General features: G+C 38.8%; 1 protein-coding gene across 8 annotated transcripts in view; it reads right to left on the bottom strand.

The window, feature by feature from the left end:
- BICD1 (BICD cargo adaptor 1) overlaps window positions 1-26,506 on the bottom strand; it is a 159,526-nt gene that overhangs the window by 7,401 nt on the left and 125,619 nt on the right. The window contains exons 6-9 of one of the 8 annotated variants that reach the window (XM_068142144.1): window positions 22,886-23,037; window positions 15,619-15,936; window positions 14,478-14,675; window positions 4,655-4,732 (exon numbers count right to left, since the gene is read on the bottom strand). In XM_068142144.1, the coding sequence (XP_067998245.1) occupies window positions 4,655-4,732; window positions 14,478-14,675; window positions 15,619-15,936; window positions 22,886-23,037 (746 nt within the window). Of the gene's footprint in view, window positions 1-4,654; window positions 4,741-14,477; window positions 14,676-15,618; window positions 15,937-18,105; window positions 18,181-22,885; window positions 23,038-26,506 lie in introns of those variants that run through there. The other 7 variants (XM_068142146.1, XM_068142137.1, XM_068142139.1 and 4 more) reach the window with 7 other exon arrangements.

Raw genomic sequence — 26,506 nt, 5'->3', positions numbered from 1 at the left:
TGATTGGCCATTGGAATGGGCTGCCCAGGGAAGTGGTGGAGTCACCATCACTCTAAGTGTTTGAAAAGAGACTGGATGAGGCACTTAGTGCCACAGTTTAGTTGATTAAATGGTGTTGGGTCATAGGCTGGACTTGATGATCTTGAAGGTCTTTATCAACCTGGTTAATTCTGTGATTCTTTGATTCTTTCATAAACTTTTGTCATTTGACACTTTTTCATATATGATTTATCTTACAGCATTCAACCCTTAAGCCTCTAAATATGCATGTGTAGTGCTTGCTCTCATATAGTGCAGAGGTGAGAATCAGCTTTCAGCAAACCATGTGGGGCTGAAGTAGCAGTCTAGCAATAGCAGCACAAAGATAAGGGGCAGTTAACACAAACATACCCCACTTCTTGGTGCAGAGTTCCAGGGTACTTCTGCTAGAAAAGTGCCTGATAATCAGGTTTGCTCATTTAAAGGCAGCTCAGCAGTCTACACTACACTGCAGCAGGCAACGTGGACACAGATTAAGTGAGTCCTGTATGATTCCTGAGCTGTGGCTTGTCCTGTTTTAAAAGGGTGAACTTCAGCTCATCTTGCCAATGTCAAGTTAAGTAACAACCATTGAAATTTCAAGGAAAGCATGTGGCAAAACAAGATACCAAGACAGAATGGAAGTAAATGCATTTCATGAAAAAAACATTAAAGAACAAAACAGTTCTTTAATGTGTCTGGAGAGAGGGCTTCCCCCCGCCCCCCTAATGTTTCAAAGATTCTACAGCCTTGAAGTTATCTGAAGCTCAGCAGTGTGCTATGTGATGAAGTACAATCATGTATGTCCTTGTCTTCAGGAAAATTTGCCTTTTCAATTTTCCTTCTTTAGAAACTGTGCTGTCACATACTATCTTTGCAGTGCAGACTATTGGAGTGTTGGCTGAAGGAATGCAATTAGTCTGTTGCTGGAAACGAATCAATTTGAAATGCCAGGGATATTTGAAAATCTGCCATTGGACATGCCAGTGGTACTGAAAATGTCTGTAGTTCCTCGTATAGCATTTACTTAGGGAAATGAAGAAATGACATTGTGCTTGCTTGGAAGGAGGAACAAGCGGGCACCATCACCATTAAGTAGATAGATGGCAATGCCCACATTTTCAAATCAGAGAAGCCTAGGAGACTGAATTCACAGGTATTACAATTCATCAAGAGCTACAGTTCTTGCTCTTTTGGGCTTAACTGAAGAACATAGACTTGCATGCCTTAAGTTAGATTCTGTTTCACATAAATGCTCCTGAATATGAGTTTCCTGGTCGCAAAATGGCTGATGAGAGTTGGTTACAGAAGCTCAGGATCTCACAAGTTTTGTTTTGTACTCAGCTGTCTGAATAGCTGTCAGTCCCAAAGTGTTTAGTGCTATGGGCTATGACTCCTCAGTTTACATATAGATTTAATCTAATCCTAAATACCAAGACATCAATATTTAATCTAAGATATTTTCTTGAAGTTTAGCAAATGGACTTGTTTAATAAAACACTTCAAGAGGACATCAAGCCTCTCTTCTTTAAGTAATTCTTTCATGACTGTAACTATCCTTTTCTTCCACCATATTCTGCCACATGCAGAATCAGCATCTAAAGAGCAATATGAGTGAAATATCTGCCTATTCCATTCAAATAAGTCTGTCAGGAGTGGCTGCAAGTGGACCCAAAAGCTCGGAATTTACTCTCAAACTTATCCACTCATCAAAGCCACATTTCCACGCACAACCCCTTTCAACCAATAATAAATATTAGGGGCATCAAGAAGGGAAAAATATTTACAAGGCTATCAGGCACCTTTGTAGCAGCAAATACACTCCCATCACTTGCAATACCAGCCAGCTTGTGTCTTTTCCTAATACTCTTGTTGTTACACCATCCTCTCCTCAGAAATACAATAAATCCAGTTAATTAACAAAAATTACAGTATTAGTGTGTGTATGTATATATATATATATAAAAGACATCAGAATGATCAAGTGACACACAGTGTTCAGTGTGCTTTTTATAGCAGTATAGCAGATCATGGCAGCCAGGCCCTGGAGTTGAGCTATCAGACATATTGACAGTTTGGGGCAGTAGAGGATGGCAGGTGAGATTAATAACACAAAGCAGCAGAGAGACAGAGAAGTATCTGAAGCTGTTAACTATGAACATGAGAGTAAGAACAAACATTGCTACATTCCCCTCATGGGATATTTGCTTTAAAAACATTTGGTTTTAATAGACATTTTTGTAAACCTCTCTTTAAAAGTGGGTAATATTTGGGAATCTACTAATTCAGCTGTGTCAATTTTTGTGTTAGTATTATTATCTGGTTTTAAGCAAGTTTGGCATCTGATAATAAACATTGTTTTTTCATGATATTCAATGAAAACTTGAATATGATTCAAGGGCAGACACACTCATTTTAATATTGGGTGATGGCAATACTTTAGTCTTGTCCAATACAGCCCATCAAATAGCTGCAGAGAGCAGGAAGGGTGAACATCATCCAGTAATTTTTAGATTTGGTTGCTTGCCCTACACTCCTAGACCTAGAAATTAAGGTGATAAATGGAAGGCAGAGGAAGACTTTCAGGTGTTATTGCGTGTTTTCTTAGATAAAATCTCATGGATTCTCCATATCATGTTCCAGACAGACAGATGTATAGCTAAATACATTCATCAGATGAGCCCAGGAGTTTTATTTGGCTTGAATCTGTTCATAGCTTACCCAGTGAGGTTTGCAATGCATATGCACTGGAATCACATTTACTAGAAGATCTAGGGTTACCTAAGTCTCATTTTAAATTCAGTATAGATAATGGATAAAGGAAAAGTCTCTGTATTTGATGGTAATATTCTCTCTGTGTAATGGTGAGGCATATTAACTTGTTTGGACACGATTAGACATGCTGCTGTATACAGGAAATATCTGTGTGAATTACGAGCCTTAACAAGCTATTGTTTAATCCTGGGAGAAATGCCACTGAAAGGTCACATTACAGGAAGAGTAATGTCAGAGACTTGAAAAACCAAGCATGCCTCTCCCTTAAAATGGGTGACTTCAGGGCTGGGCAAAGCTTTAATCTGCCTCATTTGGCATGACGGTGTGACTTAAAGCATTTGTGCCATGACAGGAGGGACTGTTGGAGGACAAGGAAGGGCAGTACAAGTTCCTGTGCTCCTCCTCTGCTGAATTTAAAAAACCTGAGCCTCAGTAAGTTTAACTGGTTCTTTAAATGCTTTCAAACTTTACTCCAGATTTCAATTACTTTATTTAAAGTGCTCAGCAACTTATGATACCATGCTGACTTGCATTAAATCACTTATACCTCACTGCTTTACAAGGTTGTGCAGCTCTGTGGCTGAGAGAAGCAAGGCAAGAGTGTTAATATATCCAAAATAGTGTGGGGTTTTTCACTTCAACAGGAGAGTATAACTCTAGTGGCAAAAACAATAGTCATCTGGAAGTCAATGGTGCAGCTAAGTATAGAGGTGAGTGTTACTTGTGGGATAGATTATTTGATGTAAAAAAAATATATTAATCATATTTTTAATTATCATTAGTGTTTTCTACACACCATGGTTTTGATTTGGAAACATGGCAAGAAAAGCCTCTTGAGCAACACCTCCAGTTCTGGTTGTACCTAATGAGGTCTTCCTAAATGCGGAAGAACTCAGGGACAAACCAGAACCCCCCGAGATTTTCCTTTGTACCTTATCCCTTCTCTGTGTGCTTGTTTGCAGAATAAGGTAATGCTTGCAGACAATTGTATAGCAGGAGGAGATCAGAAAGGTGTTCCATCCTGAGAAGAATGTTTAAAATTGCACAAACAATTGCTTGTTAGCACTTAGAGAGGGATGGTAATAGAGCACCATGTTCAGTATTGCATGGGAAATAGCTTCACTGTATATAGGGCTATAGATCAACTTAGCCACTAGAAATTAGGCTAAGGTCTAAAAAATAATGTAACCTATTTCAAATGGGAATACAGGCATAAGTAAATGTAAGCATGGAATATACTGTGAATAGTTAAGGAAAACTATTGTAATTTTGCTTGGCCCTGGTTTGTTTAAATGCCTTTTAATGCCTCGATTAACTCAATTGTCTCAAAAGCGTGGTTTAGCTTTTGCACTGCTTATGAGCAAGGACATTGGAGTTTACTTTTATCAACACGATAAAGAAGTGACTGTGTTGGGTCTAAGTTTCCAGGTCAGGGAGAGCTTCTTGAAAAATGTCTACTAAAACCTCACAAATGTCTTTAAAATGCCACCTCACAAAAAAAAATAAAAAGAGCTGCCTACATATACCCCTCAAATTGAACAACCTCCATGTATGTAAATTTATCTAGCAACACAATCATTACTATTTTGACATTGTTGAGAAACTATCTGCATAAAAAGACCAAATAAGGAATGCAAGATCCAACTTTGCATTCTCTTCAATGATTTTACATGGCTGTAACTATGTGGATGCTGTGATTCATGTTTGTACTGTCACTGAAGAAATTATCACTGCTCCTCTAGTAGTTAATATTTTGCTGTTAATGAAGAAGTGTAGCAAAGAGCTTTTGTATCAAGAAGAGGAGGGGGGTTACAGATATGCATGCAGCTGTGTGCAAAAGAGAAGAGTTAGTTAAGTTTACCTGACAGTCTGGCAATCTGGCCCCCTGGCTAGTTGTGAGCCGTGTGGCGGTATGGAGGCAGCAGGCTGCTGACAATCTACAAGAAACTGATAAATTAGACATATATACAGAGAGATTACAGAGCAAGGGGTTAGTAACAGCACTACAAAGGCTACACATCTGATGGAGAGATTTAGTGAGGAATGTGTTGTTGGTTCCTTATCTGACAGAAACACCTTTTTTTTTTCTGATAACAATAACGTTCATTGTTGCAGGTTTTTTTCCTTTTCAGATGAAGCAGTGGAGACATTTTTTGTTCCTCTGTCTTCCCTTCGCATTGGTAAATTTTTGTTTAAAGAGACAGCAATAATGGGCTGCATTCAGGGTTTAAACCTTCCACTTTTCATTATTTTGCTGGCACTTAAGTTGGTTTGCTTACATTTAATGCAGAAAGCATCGATAAAGATGCTCAGAATTTCTCCAGAGAACTTACATTCATATAACAAAAATTACAGATGACGTCTCATTATGGCCTTCAAGAAAAAGCTCACAAGAAAGTCCTCACAACTTCTAAATAGTATCTGTGAGATTGTTTTTTTGTAGGAAAAAGGGAGAAGTTGATACAGTAGTTTTTAACTGTTCTGTTTAGATTATATTACTGATTCTTTTCCAAAGCACTTTCCACGTTAATCATTTGCAAAGCTGTATTCCAGTTCTTCATTTTTTTAATTAACAGTAAAGCCGAATAGTTCTTTGTTGTTGCATTTTTACTGTGACATTTGAAATATGAAGATAGCTTTAACCTCAGTAACCAGGACTTCGTGAAAGTAGTTGAACAAAGTAACCCTGCTTTCTAGCTCACTAGTTTGTACCAAGATTAATACATCTCAAGACTTGCTCCTTTTCCCTGCAACACTCTGGCCTTTCATTCTGCTGTGATTCAAAGTGTCAGACTCTGTCTGACAGTCATTAGAGTCCTTTAGAACATTAAAATCTACAGGTAAAATTCTGACCACCTGGAAAACTACTGGAGATTACTTTTTTTTCCTCCATCAACCTCTCTGACTGCCTCAATTCAATTCTCATTCTGACTCTTCAGTGAAAAGGAGTTAATTTCCCCTGGACCTTAAAAATGAGACAACTAAACTTCATGCACTTGGAAAGAATTTTATTTGGGCTTCTTTTTATTTTTTTTTTCTTTTCAACTGATTGTGTGTTTAAAGCTCAACATCAGTAGTAATTTCCTTTTGTAATGCAGATGTTTTTCAAAGGCCACTTCTATTCTTTGTCTCAATCAAATGGAAGAATGTGCAAATAATTTGCTGTGAAGAGTTTTATGACAACATCAGGTACAACACACCTGAGCAACACAGAGCACCATATTCATTATTATAGAATATCTCTTTCATATGAGCCCAGAGTACTTCTCCCTCCTTCTTATGAAGATCTGTGCTGACCTCCAGTGGGTAGAAGCAAGTACCCAAATCACTAGTTTCTTCCTACTTGAGCCATGAGGAGAAGATTTTGGTTCTATTTTCAAGTGCACAGGCATCAGAAAACTATATGGGCTTTTAGTGCTAGCACTATTGTGTCAGGAAGCAGAAACAGAATGAGAAAGGATACTGTGCCATTCTCTCTTTTAGCAGGATGGTCACTATAGTCTTCAGTACATCTTTCAGCAGAGGAGTGCAAGAGTTTGCAGTGTAGTTGAGCCATGAATAAAATCATTTGTCATTTCAGCGCAAAGCTCAACTAAAAGAAAAGGTGCCTGGGAAGAGCAAGCCAACTGCAGAGGCCAGAAATTACTGTAAAAGAAAATAATTAAAGTAGTTTGCAGAAGTCCAAAGCACATTCATTCCTGACAGCTTTTGTAAGGTAGCCAGTGTGAAAAGGAATATGGAAGAGAACCCTCTGTGTTGAAAAGGTGCCATAAATACAGAAGAAATTGTTCTGACAGGCTTTTCCAGAACAATGCAAATGCCTGATTTATGATCCTGTTCTGCTATCTCAAACATCCTTCAAATATTTTATGATGCCTCTTCACCTGCTAGATTTGGCAGAAAGCATGAATACAGAGCCAGATTCTGCAAGCATTATGCAAGCTGGATAATAACTATTTGATGTGAGCAAAATCTCACAGCTTCATGTGAAATCACGGTTTTACCTGGCATCAGCAATGCTCACACAATCTGGCTCACTCTCAGTACAAACTCTGGTGATCCACATGACTTAAAATAGCTGAATTGTTCTCCTATATCCTCCAGAGGTGAAGTTTTTGAGGATTATGCTAGGAAAGAGCTAAGCATAATGCATATGGCTTACACATAAGCATTTGAAATTCAGAGGAGCTCTTATCTACTTACGTCCAAGTAGCAGAGCTAACTTTATTCCTTCTATATTTAATACTCAGAAGTACTTTGGAGGCTTTATAGTGATATTCTCTAATGTCATGAGAATCATAAAATGATTTCTTGTTACATTCTGTTTAAAGGTAAAAAGTAGCGGACAGAACTCAGTCATTCTGCTGAGGAACTCCTGCCTGTAATTATTTGATGCTTTCTGGAGTACTCTGCTGAATGTCTAAAGTTTCAAGTATGTCTTTACTGATTCTGTAGTCAGTGTCCCATACCATAAAGACATGGTAAGACAGACATGCTCTCTTCTACTCAAAAATAAACTGAAATAGCATGCTGGATAAAGCCAGTTCCCAGTATTGCTCAAATCTCAGGGAGCATCAGTCAAGCTCCAGAATGAAAGGACAATTTGTTATTTGTTTAGAAGACACTTGGGAACCTGACACAGATTACACTTTTCAGCTTGTCTTCTGAGACCACTACCCACAAAGTGGTTAATCAAGTCATTAAGTACAGATTGGCTTATTTCTCCATCATCTCCAGTTGCTGTGAGGAAATAAACTGCTGGGAGCAAGTGGTGGGCTCACTGATCTCTTAAGAGTCTTTTTATGATTCTATGAACCTAGAACCAAGAAATTAAGCTCAGTGACTGTTTCAACCATAAAAGCCAATTAGGAACTATTGGATATACCAGTTTTCATTTATATATATTTATATATATATATATGAATGACATATATAGTCATATACTAGTTTTCTCTGAATTCAGCAGAACTTGACTCTGTAGAGAGTCCTGTGGCAGCATCAATGTTCACCACTCTGTGTTGGAGTTTTGAGGTTTGACTTGTGCTATATGTCAGGCCTGTTCCAGTTTTCTAGTTCTTAACACTTTACAGCAATGGCAGCATTAGTGTAAGGGTTTCAATGGTTTCCTCTTTCACAGATTAGCCAGTGCTGATTTTCCTTTGGAATCTAATGCTTAGTCCTAATCAGGCTAATCAGCTCCTGATATAAGAACATTAAAAATACCAAGCTTGCAGAAGCTGCATCTGCTGATATGAGGACTGAATGTGCTGCCATAAATTGTCTGCCAAGAGCTAATCTCAGCAAAAAGAAGAAAAAAAAAAAATAGAAAAAAAAACCTATTCCTGTGCTTGCCTTTGGCTCAGTCACAAAACCAAAGCATTTCTCTCATGTCAACAAGGTGTGCTCTGCCCTCCAGCCTGTGAACTGGGTGACTCTAATCAACACAGGCCTGCTTAACTAGATTATTACTGCCTGAGAGACGGGCATGCCTTCTGTTGACATCAGCAATGTCCTCAGTGATAGTTTTCAGTCCCACCTGCTCAGGACCCAGCATACTGCAATAAGACATTTCAAAACATTTTGCCTCTCAGTAAATTACTAACCTCAACACAGTGCTATCAAAGACCAAGACTAACAAGAATTCCAAGATAAGCACTGGGGAAGCTGTCAATAAGTAACTGATATATAACATACTTTTAACTGCATCTAGTTTGGTTAATCAACTGAGAGATTTATTCTCTTTTATCTGAAGAGTAAAATGGAGAGTCAAAGAACAAAATAAACACTCTTTACAGGTATTGTTATGTATTTGGCATATATATATATATATATATATATATATTTGGCATTTCTGATATGAAAAACATTGGGAAAAATCTGTTCTTGAAAAAAATGTCAAGAAATGCTGGTTACAAAATGTGAGACTGAGGCTTTTACAGTGTTTTAAAACAAACTCTCCTAACATTCCTTTGAACACTCCTGGCCAACAGAAAGTCAGTCCTTCCTTCCCTCCTTCCTTCCTTCCTAGCTAAAAGTTTTTGATCTATCTCACATTGTGTCATACTACCCAATGTCAGCTGAACTCAATTTTCTACCTGGACAAGGCACAGGCAGAGTAAACATAACAGGGAACCTTCTATTAAATGCTTTTCAGGAGCAAGACCAGGTGATTTAGCTTATTGGAAGAGGTAGGGGATTTAACTGCCATTTTCTTATAGCATTCATGAAATGCTATCTGTCTTGGCAATTTCCACAAAGCAACTCATGGAGCATCACTAACAACTTCATGCACTACCTGACACAGACAGATGGTTTAGTAGGTCACTAATTCAGTGGGTTTCCAGAACATGTCAAGTTTTTTGGCTGTGTTCTGCTAAGCTCTTTCATCTATACAACAGCTACACTATATAGGTTGAATTTTCCCCTCATTTCCTTATTCTGCATGACTTGACTTGTACTTTCTTTTTAGAACTGAATTACTCCCAAACTAGAGTGCTGTTCACCCATCAGTCCATGTGCTTCAGTGGTAATGTGACAGCTAGCTCAAAGTATAGTGCTAAAGCTGTAACCCAGCCTTGACATTTGCTGTAGCTCATATTAAGAATAACGCTATTTTTAAAGTAATACCTAGTCATTAACAAAATGAGTGACATGCAATTTCCTCCAGTTACAGACTAAGAAGATTAAGAAGTTTCTTGCCAGCTCTGTAGCCTTTTTTCACACTTTTCTGTGTCATGCTGTGTTTATTTCTCAAATGGTTTTTGTGAATGCTTTAAATAATTCCTCATTAAATCTACTGAGAAGCTATATAATGGGTTAGTAAAGTAGCAGAAATGGAAATGGTAGAAGCGGAGAACATATATTCAGTTCCTTTCTTTTATATACAGTTCATAAACAGCACATTTAGAAAGGCCTGATGATTCATGAAATACTCACTAAAGGACACACACATTGTAAAAATTTCAAAAGAGGAAAAGAAAGGTCTTTAAAATCATCACACTTCTGTCTTGTTGATCATCCATATTTCACAGACATGTGAAGTGTCTATGATAAATTTCAGATGGCCACAAATATATCCAAGCCAAAAATACTTGCACTATTTTATGGGTTAAAGAAGGACCTGGTCCAAAAGTTGAAGTCAGTGCAAACAACAACTTTAGTAGGCTTTGGAAGGAAAAACATAAGATACAATTGTAACATTTCATAGGCCTGAAAAATGCAGACAGGGAGATACTTACAATCAGGTATACTAATCTTGATTAAAGAATTGCTGGTGAGCTTACTCCACACATCACAACATCCCAAGGAAATGTATAAGAGAGCTAAAGTATCATCATGTCTAATTTAAACAGAGACTTACTTCAACTTTGCCTATTTTATGACATGAGAAGCACAGTATTTAATATCTGGAATGTTTTATGGTAAAAATCAACATTAAAACTTGTCATAAAAGAAGATAAAGATGGATGGATTCTGTTATCAACACTGTTAAGATATTTCCGTAGCTGTTTTAGTTCATTGATAAGACTAAGGCTAAAGGTTCCAAAGGCTAAAATTCTCAGAGAAAGCAACAAATATCTGGTAACACACCTTAAAGATATGATGTGTCACCTGCATACCTGTTTAGTTAGAAACAACCAGAACTATAATAAGATTTTACTGGAGAGCTTCAACAAATGAGTCTAATATTAACCATTCCAACCAGCAATGACTTCATAGCTTTGACACAAAGTAAAAAATGTCAATAACCATTTAATGAAAATATCTAACAATAAGGCATGCATGGATTTCACTGCAATCTTTTTTCTTTTCCTTTTTCTTATTTTTCTTTATTTTTTTAGTGTTTTAACAGACAGACTGAGGCATCCATTAAATGCCGGGTTTGCTTCCGATTTCTTCATACAGCAATAAGATGCAAATAGAAATTAAATTAAACTTGTAGAACTGCAGTGAATTCATGCCACAATAGCTAAATTATATTGATCAGCGTGAAATGTATGATTTTGGTCTCATAAGTGATAACTAGAAAGCTGCAAGGAAGGAAGAGCACAGAGCAAAACAGTCCTATTCACAGTGGCACCAAGAGGTAAAAGTACGTTTAGCCAGCTGAGTTCTTCATCAGTTACAGCCAACTAATGTCCTTGGCAAGGATACTGTTCTTGGAATTCAAATGGCCTCAACAAGGACAATGTACCATGCTTGAAATGGCATAAATATGCAATGCTCATTAAGCTTAGTTAAATGAGCATATCAGATGCTGGACATGGCCCCGAGAGCAGGAAGATATATACATACATCTGTATATATATGCACTAATACTACTCATTAAACAATTAATGCATACATACACAAATATGGCATGTTTACAAAACCCACAGAAATTAGAACAATGCAGAACAAAAAGGTGAACACAGATAATAAATTAATATTGAACTATCCTTCAGGTGTAGAGCATCATGTACAGGTTAAACTGCACCATGTTTTTAAAACCCCTGCTAAACCACATGAAATCTATTTCTCAAAGAGAGCATAGACATATTAGACCAATACTGCATAAGTTTTGTGATAAGCCTGATCACACAAGTTCAGAGACAACCTGCAGGTACAAGATCACCATCAACACAAGTGGATTCTTGGTAGATAAAAGCATAATATATTTGTAGCCGAGGTCTCAGAAGAATCATCCACAGGTCTCTAAGGAGGTAAAGGGCAGTTGGCACTCAGACTCTAAATCTAAGTTGTCAGCATAAAGTTGTGGGCTGTTGCTGTTTTTTAAAATGATGATTCTGAACAACTTCCATGCTCCAGCAGCTTTACATTGTTTACATAAAGCAAATCAAACTTACATGACTGAACAATTCACAGCAGACTAGTTTGACTAGTTAAATATGATATGGCTGTGTGTCATAGTAGTGGTGACTCAGTCAATCGTCTACCCTTTTCCAGAAAAACTTCACTCAAAGTACGGATAAATACATATTGTTCATGAAACAGCTTCAGAATAGAATTCTTTAACACAAAATCAGCATAGGAAAAGCTATCTAGGTCCTAGTCATGTTGACTTTCCTTGCCTTTAATCTGTAAGATTCCTTCACAAAGAAGCAGCAAGAAATATTTTAAACTACTCATTGGATGACTTAAGAAATAATAAAGATCTACAAAGCACTCTCCAAGCAGAATTCAAGTCTCAGCTGATTGTGTTCCTCAAAGAATTTTTTCCACAATCATTCTTAAAAGATGCTGTGCTTTCCTCTATGTACAGCTTTCTAACACTACTGCTGTTTCAAAACTGAGAAGTGCATTAAAAAGGCAAAGTTGAGGTACTGAGGTAATATCTATAGTAGCAAGGCTTAGAAATCCACGAGGAGCTTTCTGACATTGCTATTTAAGATCAAAGGAAAAGCTGGAAATACTTTTGGCAAAGTACTCCTAAAGAAACCAAAAATGTGCACAACCTTGAATTTAAACTTTTTTCACCACACAAGGAAAGAGAGAAACCTGCTATGACAAATTTATTTCCCCTACCTTTGCAATGTTGTATGATGTGCAGGCTCATCTCTGCAGAGAGCCTCTGCTGTGGAGAGAAGTTTCAGCCTGAGCCTCTCTGTTACATCCCACTCCCTTCCTCCAGAAGGGGAGGGTAGACAGCTTCATTTCCTACTAAGGACTTCTACCTATAATATTGCTTTTGGAAATGTATCTTCATACTGCCTAAATGATGGGAAGGAGCAAGAAGCAGGAGCCAAAGCAAAGAGTCTTGCCTCACATTATTTTAAGAAAAATACGTGAGAAGGAACGTGAGCTTCTGATTACACAGAGAATAATCTTTTAAGAAGTTCTTTCTGCAAACCCTCTCCTAAACACTACACTCAAAAAAGCTCAAAATCCAGAAAGAAAAAATTTCAGTAGCAGTAGAGCATTTTTCCTATCCCTTACGGCAGGAGGGGTTCCTCATCACCTAACATGGCCTATCACAAGCCCTTAATTCCCTGTAATGCTAAGGACCACTCTTTGGCTCTGCTACTGAAAAAAGTTAGAGTCTGTGGTCCATGCATGTGTCATGCCCTGTGCGATAGCAGATGCAGGTCCATGAAAACAGGGAAATAGGCAGTCAGGATCCAGAGTCCCTAATTCAAAGATCACTTAGTTTAGCATTTCACTAACAATTTTGCAATATAGTAAATTGTGTTTACCTACCTGTTGAGAACAGTTTGTTTCTAAGTCATTGCTCTTCCAACCACTAAACTGCATTTGTAATATACAGTCAGGATTCTTCATGTCAAGGTCACCCAGTCCTCAGCTCGAAATCTATCTGGTTCTCCTTAGCCTAGCACTCTTGTAAATTGTACATGAGATGTACAACTACAGTTACAATTGGAAGTGTCTTGTAAATTGTATGTTAGAAGGTTGCTATTTTGGGGCCTAGATTCTCACATTTCCAAATTGGAAAGTCTGGCTACACAGAAAATGCAAAATCCAGATCTTTAAAGAGCTATGAGTGTCCATTGCAAAGAAAGTAATCCTTAGTCTGTTGTAGAATGAAAAAGGAAGACTGCAAGAGACACTGCCAGTGTTTAGGAAACAGGTTCCTGTCAGTGGGGTAGAATACAAGCATGTGGCTTTCCTTGGTCAACAGAGTACAAGGAAATTGCTGGAAGCACAGAGTAATTTCTTTTACACATTTTAAAGTCTTTGCTTCTTTTCCACTCCCTACTTTTTAATTTCCAGGAGCCAGCTCTTGGATTTATTTACTGCAACACTTAGGCAAATGTCTTGTTTAGACTCTGCAGTTTTACACTTGTCTTCTGAGTGGGTGTTACTTGCATGGCACTACTCAAGGGTGGCTTTGATATTGCTGGCACTGAGAGATACAACATACTATAGGGTAGTGCCCAGCTTTCTAGAGCAAACATTTATTTGAGCAGGAACCACTTTATGGGGTTTTAGCTTTTATATTTTTTACTTCTGCTTTTTGTGTATAACAAATTTCACAGCAAAGAATTACAAGATTTACTACCAGAGAAGAGTGGGCAGATTTAAAGGCTAAGGAGCAGAAGAAAAGTAATTATTAGCTTGTCTGTCGGGAGAAGAGAGATGTCACAACCTTTGAAATGGCATTCCAGTTTGCAATTCAGTTCTACACCTTCTCTGAAGCAGATACAACATTTTAGCAGGAAATAAAGAGCAAAAGCTTCCTGCAAAGATAAACTTCATGATTCAATTTATGCAAGCTAAACCTTCTGCGAATTTAACTTTACTCTTTAGAAGAACCTGAAAGAATGCTCCAGGGTGAGCATAAGCCAAATGCTGTGTAGGCTCCTGTACGCTACCAATCACTCCCTCACTTGACCTCACACTTCTGATTCCTCTGTCCTGTTGGGTTTGTGTTTTCCATGGGAACTACCAACACCTACACTTACCAGAGTAAGCACCACCCAGGCACAGGGTGCAGCCTCTGTGGATGTCAGTAGGACTGCTACTACCACAGCCAGACTTTCCCCATTGCATCTGGAACTAGTTTGGGACACTGTTGGCAGAATGTCATCTCCTGCCACAGGTGACGTAGGAGGAGACATTTTGCTTTTCAGGTTTCAAGAAGAGGCCCAAATTAGATTGCATCTGCAGTGCTGGGAAGGTCTCCCACTTTGCTAACCACTGAGCACCACATGCACCCAAGGAAAAAATGTTTACCTGGTATGGCCACGGTTAACCTTTTTTCCTTGCTGAGACGGTGCCCATGGATGAATTCACTCATGGAAGGGGGGCCCCTCAGAAGATATGATTCTGTGGAGGCGGGATGAGGGGGGGCTCTTAATAATTTCTGGAGGTAGGTCCCTGAAGTCCTGGGATGGCTCTGATCACAAAGGGAAGGTGAGAATAGTCTTGCAGGAGATCCAAGAAAAATACATATGGAAACAAAAGAGTTTTACTTTAATTACCTTTCAAAGCCTCATGAATGACAACATCATGTTAATGTGCTTAACAGGTAAAAAACAGCTAGTGTTGCCACCCCACACCATTTCCACAGCATGGCACCTCGCCTGCATTGGAAATCCTGGCTCATACCAGGGGAGGTGGAGATGAGTTGGAGTTACATCTCAGCATCCTAGATCTGACATGTACAAGGCTCCCTGAATGTTCTCTTGGTTTTGCATTGTGACTAGAGCATACAAGATAAAGAGAATGATTGTCTAGGATTTCTTTAACAGAAAGTCCTCTTCATCTTCAGAACCATGGAGATCCCCACACCATAAAGCTTTGGCAAGGCAGTCACAAGACAAGATGAGAACTCACTGCTTGAGCAGCTAAGTATTTGCATTAGGTTACAAATGGCAGCCGTCCCCCTTCAAGAGGTTTCTTGCTGTCACGTAGAAAAATTGATCTGAGTGGACACATCCATATTCTTTTCCCACTGACGAAGAACAAGAGAGCACCAGAGCTTAACAAAGAGATGTGGTTTCTTTTGTGTTAAGCTCTGAAATGCTAATAGGGCACAATCATTTTTTGTTTCAGATGCTCATTATGGAAAACCTTAAGGAAAACTTGTTAAAGAAAATACATTCACACTGATACTAAAGACATACAAAATGCACTGAGACACAGACAGAATATAGTTCAAAACACATTAAGGAGGAGGAAATAACACAGTGAGTAGGTGGATCAGAACCACATGTTGCCAGGCTTTGAATTTCGTGTTCATATCCTCCCCACCTCCTTCTCCCCAGATAAAATAGGAAGAAAAAATATATATATATACAATTCAGTGAACAACTTTAATGACAGTCTGGCCACTGCACTGTACTGTACAGATCACTGCATGCATACCTTTTCCTCTGAGTGCCACTGCTGACCAGTAAGTTTGGTTGCTGTGGGCCCTGACTATGCAGGAGGAAAGTGTCTATGCTTGGCACGGTGGCTGATGCCTCCTCACTTACTTTAGGGCTGCCGATCTTGCTCTTTCCAAGCTTGCCTTTGCTGCGTCGGGACTGCTCATGGTCAAACTCTAAATCCTCCAGTCGCTGGGTAAGGGCAAGTTTTTGCTGGATAGCCATGCGCAACAGAGAGTTTAGGGTCTTCTTCTCATCCTCTGCAGCTGCTAGCTGCCTCTGCATCTCATCCAGCTGTGTGACATACTCATCACACCTGGGAAAACAAACAAGGCTGAAATCAGCGAAGCCAGTCCAAGAACCAACACTACTGATGACCACATTCCTGGGCTGCATTTACAGGGGGACATTTTGATCCAAGGTTTTGCTGAACCTAGCCTGGAAGCAGACCACCTGAATTCTTCCATTCCTAACTGGAGTAAATTTGGACTTGGATCTGAATGACCAAGTTCCTAGTCAGCAGTAGAACCTAGAATGTCAGACAATGTCACAGGCTTCTAATGCAGACAACTAGCAAGTGGAGGGGAGGTTTGGTTTTACCTCCAGGTTAGACCACAAATAAAAATGTTGGGTGCTGGTTCTCATAGTAGCTCACCATAGGTAAGAATGTCTACTAACTAGATAATAGTACTTTCCATAGATAGTACTATCCACCTCAGCAAAATATTACCAAAAAGAAAGACGACAAAAAGACTTCAAGTACTTTGGACATATCAGACATATCAGATTTTATAAAATGAGAAGCCCTTGGCTGTTAGCTATTGTTAACTGACTAAAGAGGCACTGTTCAGGAAACTCCAAAAATGGAAGTTATTTCACATTTACTGTTGAGTCCATTGGAAGTGTGCTCAGATATCCACAGCTTTGGACACCTACTCCTCTATCTTCACAGGAAGAGTGGTTGGCCATTGGAATGGGCTGCCCAGGGAGGTGGTGGAGTCACCATCACTGCAAGTGTTTAAAAAGAGACTGGATGAGGCACTTAGTGCCATGGTTTAGTTGATTAGATGGTGTTGGTTGATAGGTCGAACTCATTGATCTCAAAGGTCTTTTCCAACCTGGTTAATTCTGTATTCTATTCTGTATTTTTAACCCTCAGCCTTTTTTTTATCTGCATGAAAAACTGTATCTTTTTCATTTGTTGAAACAGATTTTGAACTAAATACACCTTTTTCATTATTTTGTTAGCATTTAAGACTGAATTCAATTTTTCATTGCTTTAAACAGTGATTCCTAAAGTTAAGAGCAAGAGCAAGGCATTTTTGGTTGGTCTTAGTCACTTCTTGAAGTGAAATATCTTCAGTTTGTTAACAGTAGACTGTTTGTTAACAATAGACTATCTAATCAGTAACAACCAAGAGTGAATTTTTCATGTTAAATGATGCAGCTTTTGTCTGATCCCTTCCTCACATGATCTGTTTAAATCCAAACAGCTTTGCTGTGTAATTACGATATTGTAATGGATGAAGGTTTAACTTTATCAGTATTATAGTAAACAGTTTAGTTTTCCTTCTCAAAGGGTATGATGCAATAAACTTTTGAATCATCGCAAACTAATTTCTCTGAAACGTTAATCTTCTCCATGGGAAATGGAAATAAAGTATACTCAAGAATTCATAGTTATTTGTCATGCACACAAACTCATCTGATATGTCTTACACTCTCCTTCTGAATAATTCAAGCACTGGAAGCAAAATTGCTAAGTCAAACATAGTTTTAGCTACAGTTTCAATATTATCTTTCTTCTACAGGATCTTAATAAGCATGACTGTCACTCTTTGTGCCTCGAGGAAAAGGGATATTTCTGGAACCTTGGTTGGCTTAAAGCCAACTTGCATACCTATTTCTGCTCCAAGTCATGAGATTTGTCTGTTGAAACATGAGCCAGTTTCTTTGACAGAGACATTAGAATGAAATCAGGATTCTGAAGATTAAATTCATTCAAAATAGTAATGACTGTAATGTCTGTGTTATCAGGGTTTTAAAGACCCATTCTTGCAACCAGATGGATCCTCTATCCATTTCTCTTATTTTGTTCAGTTTTCTTTTTTGTTTAGGACACATCTTCTTTTCCAAATGTATTTTCTGTTGAAAACTTTAATAAGTAACATCTGCAACACCTGTAGCACAGTGCCACCAGAGTAATGGACTGCCTTGCTTTAGTATGCCAATAAGCCAATTTTGGTTTTGGAAGAATACAGCAACAGACCAAGAAGACAATCTCAAGCTGCACCAGGGGAGGTTTAGGCTGGATGTTAGGAAGAAGTTCTTCACAGAAAGAGTGATTGGCCATTGGAATGTGCTGCCCATGGAGGTGGTGCAGTCACCATCACTGGAGGTGTTTAAGAGGAGACTGGATGAAGTGCTTGGTGCCATGGTTTAGTTGATAACATGGTGTTGGGTGATAGGCTGGACTTGATGATCTCGAAGGTCTTTTCCAACCTGGGTAATTCTATTTGTTTTCCACAGGCCTTAGGATGTGTTCTTGGTAATTGGGTATCTGATTTGTAAAACAGCAAAACTAAGCACTTAAAAACAACAACAACAAACAGAAAACAAACAACCAAACAAAAAACAAGCAGATATTTTGAAGGTAGATATTACTAAAACAGACAAATCTGCTTTTCATTACCTGCTATAAACTATAACGAGCTGGTCCTAGGAGACCTGGATATACTAGATACTGTTATTTGGCTTCATACTTGAGACAAAATCAATTTCATTCATACAACATTTTCTAACTGTTCTGATTAATTCTATGTCCTGCCTAGATGTCACCCTGTAATAGCAACCCCACATTCTTGGCAGTTCACCGCGGTGTTTGAGTGGTTCCAGTCATCTGACTTGCACCACGACTCAGTTTCCTATTATTTTTCACAAACACATCGTCCATTGTCTGTGTTCTGTTGCTCAAGCTTTTTTCCCCTTCTTTTATTTTTTGAGAAAAAGGGTTCAGAAAGGTTAAACCTAAATCAGACAAGCAAAGGCCATAATTAACTTCAGAAACTGCTGAGTTAATAGCCTCAGATTTCCTTGAAGTCTGCAGCAGTGAAGGTTATTTCATGCAGTGGGAGGTAACTGCTGTCTGCAGCCATGGCATTTCCCTTCACTGCAATACTCCCTGCTACACACAAGTGTGGGATGAAAAGAAATGTTTCCAATTAGAAAAAAGCATTACACACATCCACATTGCCTTTAGCCCACGCATTTTATAAACATTCATGATGTCTCTCAGCTTAGGAAAGAAAAAGGTTAAGAGCTCCTGAGGGAGATGACTTGTGGCACAGCACAGATCATCATGGACCTTGCAGGACTCCGGGAAGCACCAGCTCTCTGAACAGATCTCAAATAGTACTGAATAACAACAGTTAGATTATATTGCTCTGAGTCAGAGAACAACTTTTCCCTTGCCCCAGGACAGGTGTAAGCTGCAAGCAATGATTAAATAAATTGCACTCTTATCTTGCTCTCTGCTGGTCTACCTACTGCCAGAGCAAAAGTCAAGATTCACCAATTTCTCATTTCTCTTGTTTTTGAATGGAAGCAGACAGACACTTAGACTGTATAAATTGGTCCAAGAAGCTTATACAGGAGTTTAAGGGATTTCTAGTTCCACATATTTTTCTTGCCTAGGAATGCAAACCAAATACTGAGTTGGGCCTATGTGTAATTTAGGCAAAATAAATCACAGCAGAGCTTGAGCTAAAGCCCAGAGGCACTGACAGGTCCCTGCTCTAATAAGGAGCATATAAGCATAATTCTCTTTTGCTCATAAATATTATCTCATTTAGGATAGCTCCAGGATCTGTCCAAGCTTCCTAGTCCATTTCATCAGCACACTTTTTTCTTTAAATGTTAATCATAAAGACACCAAAAAAACACAAACAAACAACCCAAAAAAAAGACTGTGGCAACATCACAAATAACATTTCCTGCTCTCTCCTTCTGAGTATTTCTTATTTAGGCTGGGAAAGCAAAAATGTGTAGGGACTCAGTGCTTTTAGGATCCTGCTTTAGAGCTACTTCCTTCTTCAGTACAAGACTTTTCTCCTTTTCCTCTCCCAGAGCAAGTCCTACTCTAGGCTGGAAAGCAAATGTTTTAAAAAACGTATTTCTCATTTGCCCTCTGGCACCAGCCTCACTGCTTCACACAGCTGCCCCACAGCTCCCACCCTGGGTCAGCAACTCAAGGCTGGAGTGAGGGGAAATGACAGAAGGGGTAGGAAAGGCCCTCACCTTTTTTTCTGGTCCAGGACAACCAAAAGCAGGGTGAGACAAAATAAGCAAACTAAAGGCAGGAGCTGCAGAATTTCAGCTCTGCTCTGTCAACTCCATACAGCCCGTAGAAAAGAATGGTTTATATGCTGTTATTTTCTATTTCTTTCTTAAGAGAGGTGTTTGGAGGAAAGGGAGTTTGACCTATATTGAGGACACTTTCTTGACAGATCTGAAGTAAATTCAGAAAGGGATCACAAGGCTAATGAAGAGGGAAGGAGGAATTTGTAGAGATAATAACCACAGAGATTTTGGGTGGGGGGGGAAAAAAGTCCCAAAAGGAAAAAGAGTAGAAGCAGAAATACAAGCAGGACAGAAAGACTTTTGAGAGTGGGAAGAGAAGAAATGAAGAAAGACCTTCATGAATTCAAAGAAGCACAAGGGCCAGTGGGAAAAAACAACAACACACCACACAGAAACAGGATTGTTCCTGCTTTCTGCATATGGGAGCTTTGGAGAAAAGTGTTGACTTTGCTGCTGAGACCAGAAACAAGTGTGCTGTGCTCCCCTTATATGGCAGTATAACCTTTTTCAGTGCATTTCAGGAGGAAACCATACAGTTCAGCACCAAAATGAACATCCATTTGCAGGCCAAATGAAGAGAAAAGGAGGACTTAGAGAAATATCCTTTTATCATTCCTATCAAACGGTGTTATAAACCAATTTTCAGATCTGTAATATAACTCTGCTATCAGAGAGATCTTCTCCCTCCAGTACAAATTCAGGAATAAGTACCATATGATGCAGAATAACCATGGAAACCACTGGGTTTTTTTCAACGGGAGACTAAACAATTGCTTTTTTATGCTGAAGAGTGCTTTTGCTTCTGATGTTACTGCATGGAGAATCTGAGTCTTGTATTTTCAAACAGATGTCTTCAATAGACATCTATAGTATATCAGCCCTCTCTCACTTAAATTCTATTCCAAATTGACTATTCAGAGTAAGTCAGTGATTTGAGCATTTAGGAAGATTGATTTAATTATAAAGGTCATTATATTCCTGGGTAAGGAAGGAAAAGGAATATTTCACAACAGAAAAATCTATAGGATCACACTAATGTGCAAGACCTTGCAGTGAATGACTTTTTATGACTGTGGTCAGAAAATACTGAGCAAAACTGAAAACCTCAGGGCAGGGACATTTTCTGTAGGCCATGAACTGCATCTTTAATCATTACTGCATGGAGTCGATCAACAGTAGTAGGCACTTTGGGTGTGCTTTATCTCTACTCCAAATAAGACATTTACAAAGCAGGAATCTGTAACCCAGCAAGTCACCCAGATTGTCTTTACACTTCCTAGAAGTGAAGCAGAAGCTTCACTGTATCCTACATACAAGACACCTAGGAAAGGCACCTAAATAAATGGCATCATTTAATTCTCACAGAAAAGACACTGCTTTCTCCCACCAACCTGAAACCTAACAGAGATATTCACTGAGGATGCCCAACTAGGGTAAACAGAACTCAGTACACCAACAACCTAACATTCCCTTTAGTAAAAACACCTAATCATTTGCAAACTTGTTTTACCCCACAGGGTGATGATTTATGCTCCATGCAAGACCATTGCTTTCTTTATGTTCATGATGCCACTCCTCTCCTCTGAGTTAGTAGCCTCTGAGGTGGTCTTTCAGAGTTAGTACATTCATGTGTCTCCTAGAATAATGAGCTTGCAAATAAAGATGGACACATGCATTTCTGATACACAAATGCAACTTTCCTTTCCTGGCAAAAGTCTCTAGATGCTAAGGAAATCAATGGAGCTACCTTGGTTCACACCATCTGCTGATCTGATTCCTCATTTCCATTGTGGAACATTTCTGACAAGAAACCTATGATGAATTTGTACACAGCACCAATGTCATGGCGTGTAAATGTCCTCTTTCCTCCGTTCCCACCTCTCCTGGCTTCTGCTGCCACTCTCACTAAGCAACAAAGGTCCTTAGTAGCCTAGAAGAGGTAAGATGGCACGTGTATTTATACCACAGGGAGAGATGTTGGCATGAGGCAGGAAGACATCTTACCACTTGCGGACTAAAGCACAAGCAAAAAATTTGCATTGTGTTTGACCACAGGGGGGAAAAAAGCCTCGATGTAACAGAATAATTCCCTAAAGATGCTCATTTCCTTCCTTAAATTGAGAATTGAGACTTTATTGATGAAAATGTTGGTTCTTAAATAAAATAAATTAAAAAATTAGGGAACCTTTTAAAAAGCAGCTAAAACCAAAAGCTCTTCTGAAGAAGGTGTGGGAGGAAGAAACATGAGAGCTGATTAATTACCATCCTGCCAGAAGGAACTGTGTTACAGAAGATAAGTGAAACTTTTATCTTGTGAAGGAGAAGATAATAAATTGAGTATCACAGCAAGAGAAAATAAGCATTCACGCTGGAGTGGGAAACTGCAGTGGCCTCGGAATTATTAGTGGTGGATTACAGTAGAGGCTGGCTGATTAAATAGATTTTACTAGTGGTAAGCAATATATCTTACAATAATGAAAACATAGGATTCCGAAGATCATCATTAACCATGCAGCAGCTTTACATGACAGAATTGCTGCGTACTTCTGCATGTGAAAATCAGCCAAATAAATCTGCTATTGGATTTCTACTTTAAAAAGCCCTATAAATGCAAATATACTGGAGGCACATATTGGCATTTATAACACTTTACTCAAGGTTGTATTGACATTGCTGTTCTCCAGGTTCATATTCCAAGACACACATCTCAGTAGCACTTGACAGCTTGCAGGTTTGGTACAGAGCGCACTCTAAGACTCATTTACCTTCATCCAGCAAACCTCTGACCTTGCAGAAAACAATTTCTGCCTCTCCTCTTAAGAACCTAACACACACAGCTAGGTCTGTTCTCACTTAGCAGATACATATTATTCTGCTGAGCCAGACAGTGAAACCATTTCCCTTACCTGGTTGCAAACATTGCTCTCAAGGATGAGAAGGTTGCTGCATCTTCCTTCAAAGCCTTCAATTCATTCCGTAGTTTGGTCATGGTTTCAGTCACCATTGCTTTCTCATTTTCATATTTATTCTTCAAATTGGCTAATGCCACTTCAGCTGTCTGAAGACACAAACAAGGATATATGCTTACAAGACAGATATCTAATAGTAGCTAAGGTGCTACGTTTGATTTTGCTTTTGATTTCTTTCTTCATTCATACAGTGAAAGAAGTTAGACCTGAGCCCCACTGCACTGCACTGCACTGTTTCATGTTTCTTTTAAAGCTGTACTCCATGAAACCAGGAAAAGGAGAAAGCAGTTAGAAGGACAAAGCCAATTTCAATGCACTAGCAATAACCTGACACCTTAAATGTCTCTGCAAAACTGTGCAGCTGTATGTTAGTACAACTTAAGGAGCTGCTACTGTGTCATATGAGCTACAACAATCAGATGTGTCCCATGACCACTTGGCAAACAGGACACGTGGTACATGAGACTCGACCTCTGTAGCCAAAGTGGAAACTAACGTGCTTCCTGTTAGTTGAGGCTTTCCTTGTGTGAGAAGACTGCCAGGAACTGATGGCCGGCTTTTATATCTAAGCACTGGCAGTGCCTACTGTTGTGCAAATCATCATTATTTTGGTGGTTATTTTGTCAGTTTTAACCACTACCAAAAAAAAAAAAAAAAAGACTAAAAAACAAAAGTGTAAATTACAATTTCCACATAACCAGAAACTAAGGCTCTTTTTTTTCCTGCTCATTCCTGGTGTTTTCCAATTTCATCCATTACATTTTATTAATTTCCTGCTCTATGGCTTTTAACAGTTACATTTGTCTTATTTTCATAAGAGTTGAACCTTCTACTTTGTCTATGAAGTTTGGTGTCAATTTATTTGAAGTCCATAGTTTTATAAAGGCTTTATACCTACTGCTGCTATGAGACATTTAAAAGTATTGCTGTTGAGTGAGATAAAGAGGAAAAAAAGTTTCCTTTTACATTTGCTTAGAGGGGCTTATGGTCGTTTTTTTTTACTTCATGTAATGCATGAATTTGCAGCATTTCATACATAAAATCAGTTTTGATCTTGTGGGTTCTTAAGCCATCACCAGCAAGGGGACATGACAAAAGATGGGAATGGCCCAACATCTGGAAGACTGTTTTAAACTCAGTTTCTGAAGCTCAACACATTTCCCGCTAACAATGTCTCATAATACAAAGCCATATCAGCATCTCCTACTAAAAGACAACCCTGTTCATTTTTGTCTGAGGAGAGAGCAGTTAGAAATGGTAGCATTTAATGGTTTTTTTCCTAATTGTACACTCACCAATAATGTCTTCTCCACTTTCACAGGAGTTTGCATTGACAGATTTTTTTTAAGCCACTAGTAACTATCTGACATTTAAAATAGTTGGGTTTTCCATGCCAAATCCAAAATCATCAGCAATACACATTGGGGTGGGGGGCAGAAATCAAGCACTTAGAGATATATTCAAATAAATGCAGCTTTTCTCAACCTTGCTGATATGTGCTTTGGTTATAATCACAGAATCACATAAACATCAGGTTGGAAAAGACCCTCAGGATCACCAATTCCAACTCAGAACCCTACTCTACAAGGTTCACCCCTAAACCATATCCCCAAACACCACATCCAAACCACTTTTAAACACATCCAGGATTGAGGACTCAACCACCTCCCTGGGTATCCTACACTTTGACAGGATAAAGCAGAAGCTGTCAGCTTTCTAGCTGTTTTCAGCCATGAGGAAAAAAAAATGTAGATTCATAAATTAACATGGAGAAGGTGGATTAACTATGTTTAATAAAACTACTTTTGTGAAGGGAAACTTGGGAAATACTGCATCAGAGAACAAATTCCTATTTAATAGCTATGACTAAATCAGATTTATTTAAGAATTTTCAGGTCATTAATGATGCAGAAGCAATTTATGAGAGCACAGGGAAACTCTATAGCTCAAACTGAGTGCTGTTTTGCTCCTGAGGCAGGGATTCAGATGTTACAGCCCCATGTCCCTTAAGCTATCATATCTCATCTTTGTATACAGAATTAATGTAAAGAGTTTCCTTTGTTTAGGAGCAAAACTGAGTTAAATATATGTGGCACCGAATGCTAGAGTTATTGTTAAATTGTTCCAGCAGTGGGATTACATATTGCATATAGTTTAGTCTGGATATCAGTGGACAGGTAACACTTCAAAATGAAAAAATAACTTAGACATATAATTTATTTAGTGAATAAAGGAAACAGAGGAAGGACTGTGTCAAATCTTCAAGCTTATTTTTTTTTAATTCCTATTAGAGTTTTCCATAAAACAACATAGAGAAAATGAAGCGCTGTGGCAAAGAGTGCTGCCAGAAAAACGTTACAAGTCTGGTTTAATCAGCTGTTGCAATACTCCTAATGGCCACTAGATAGCACCCGTGCTTCCCTGGAAAATGGTGGGACTTCACCAGAGAAACACAACCCAGAATCGGAGATGCAGGACCCTGGTTCTGCCTGGGGTTTCCTCCTGGATCTGAATGGCAGCACGCTCTAGGAAGGGCAGGTCCTACCATCTTTACAGCGCACTTGGTCGTGCCCATCTTGCTTTCCCATATTACTCCAAGTATAAAAGCTTCATCTGCAGTGTCTCTGGAGCGTTAACAAATCGTAGTAGCCTTGCTGCAATGCACGAGATACCACATGGACCCTGCAGGGGCTGAGGAGAGGCCAGGGTGTCCAGCACCCACTAGCTTCAGGCTTTCCTCTTGCAAGCACCTGCTGCAGCTCTTCCCTGGTACCTCGGGTATCAGCAGTGTCTTTCCATGCTATGTAAGTGATGAAAACACATCGTTTCATATTGATAACAGCTTTGTCAGGGCTTGAGGAAGGTTTGTAATAAATCAGAATTCTGTCTCTTGTGATTCTGGAGCATATGTGAATAATTGAACCAGATGTCCTCTGTAGGCTCATCTGAAATGAAACCCATAAGAGTTTCAAAAATATCCCCAGCCAATTGCTGCTTAGAAACTTACTGTTTGGAAGGTGAAGAATTCAAGGAGATGAATCTTGACTCACTATGTACTTTTAGGTGCTGAGATACACCCATCAGTTGAGGCTGGTAGTATTGCCACATTAATAAAGCTTGTTATGTCCCCCACATGCCCCTGTAAGTTGAAATTTCCCATTCCCTTTTATATTACTATGGCTTTTAAGCTACAAGTTTCAGGGTGTCAGTATTTGGTTTGCATGAACAGTACTGCAAGATTCTATATTCAGCTGTACAATTAAAAATGTCTATGCTGTTATCCAATAAATGTTTAATTAATAACACCTTCTTACTCAGCAAATCCATCTTTCCCACTTCAGTGAGCACGCTTTAGGCTCACGCTTTATTTCTGACAGTAATGAAAGAGCAAGCTTGAGCTAGATTCTGTGGTAGTATGAGAAAACAAATGACAGCTCTATGCTAATGGAAAAAAAATATTTAATTCTGGATCTAAATCCATGCACCTCAATTACATCTTAATTACATGGAAAATCCAGTTGAAATTGCTCAGTGCTATGATTGCTGGGATAGAGGTGG

The sequence above is a fragment of the Melanerpes formicivorus genome, unplaced genomic scaffold (assembly GCF_026170545.1).
Source record: "Melanerpes formicivorus ecotype bairdi unplaced genomic scaffold, bMelFor1.0.p_v2 SCAF_8, whole genome shotgun sequence".
In the NCBI taxonomy this organism is placed as follows: domain Eukaryota; kingdom Metazoa; phylum Chordata; class Aves; order Piciformes; family Picidae; genus Melanerpes; species Melanerpes formicivorus.
Note: the sequence above shows the minus strand (reverse complement) of the source record. Positions and strands in the feature narration are given on the sequence as shown.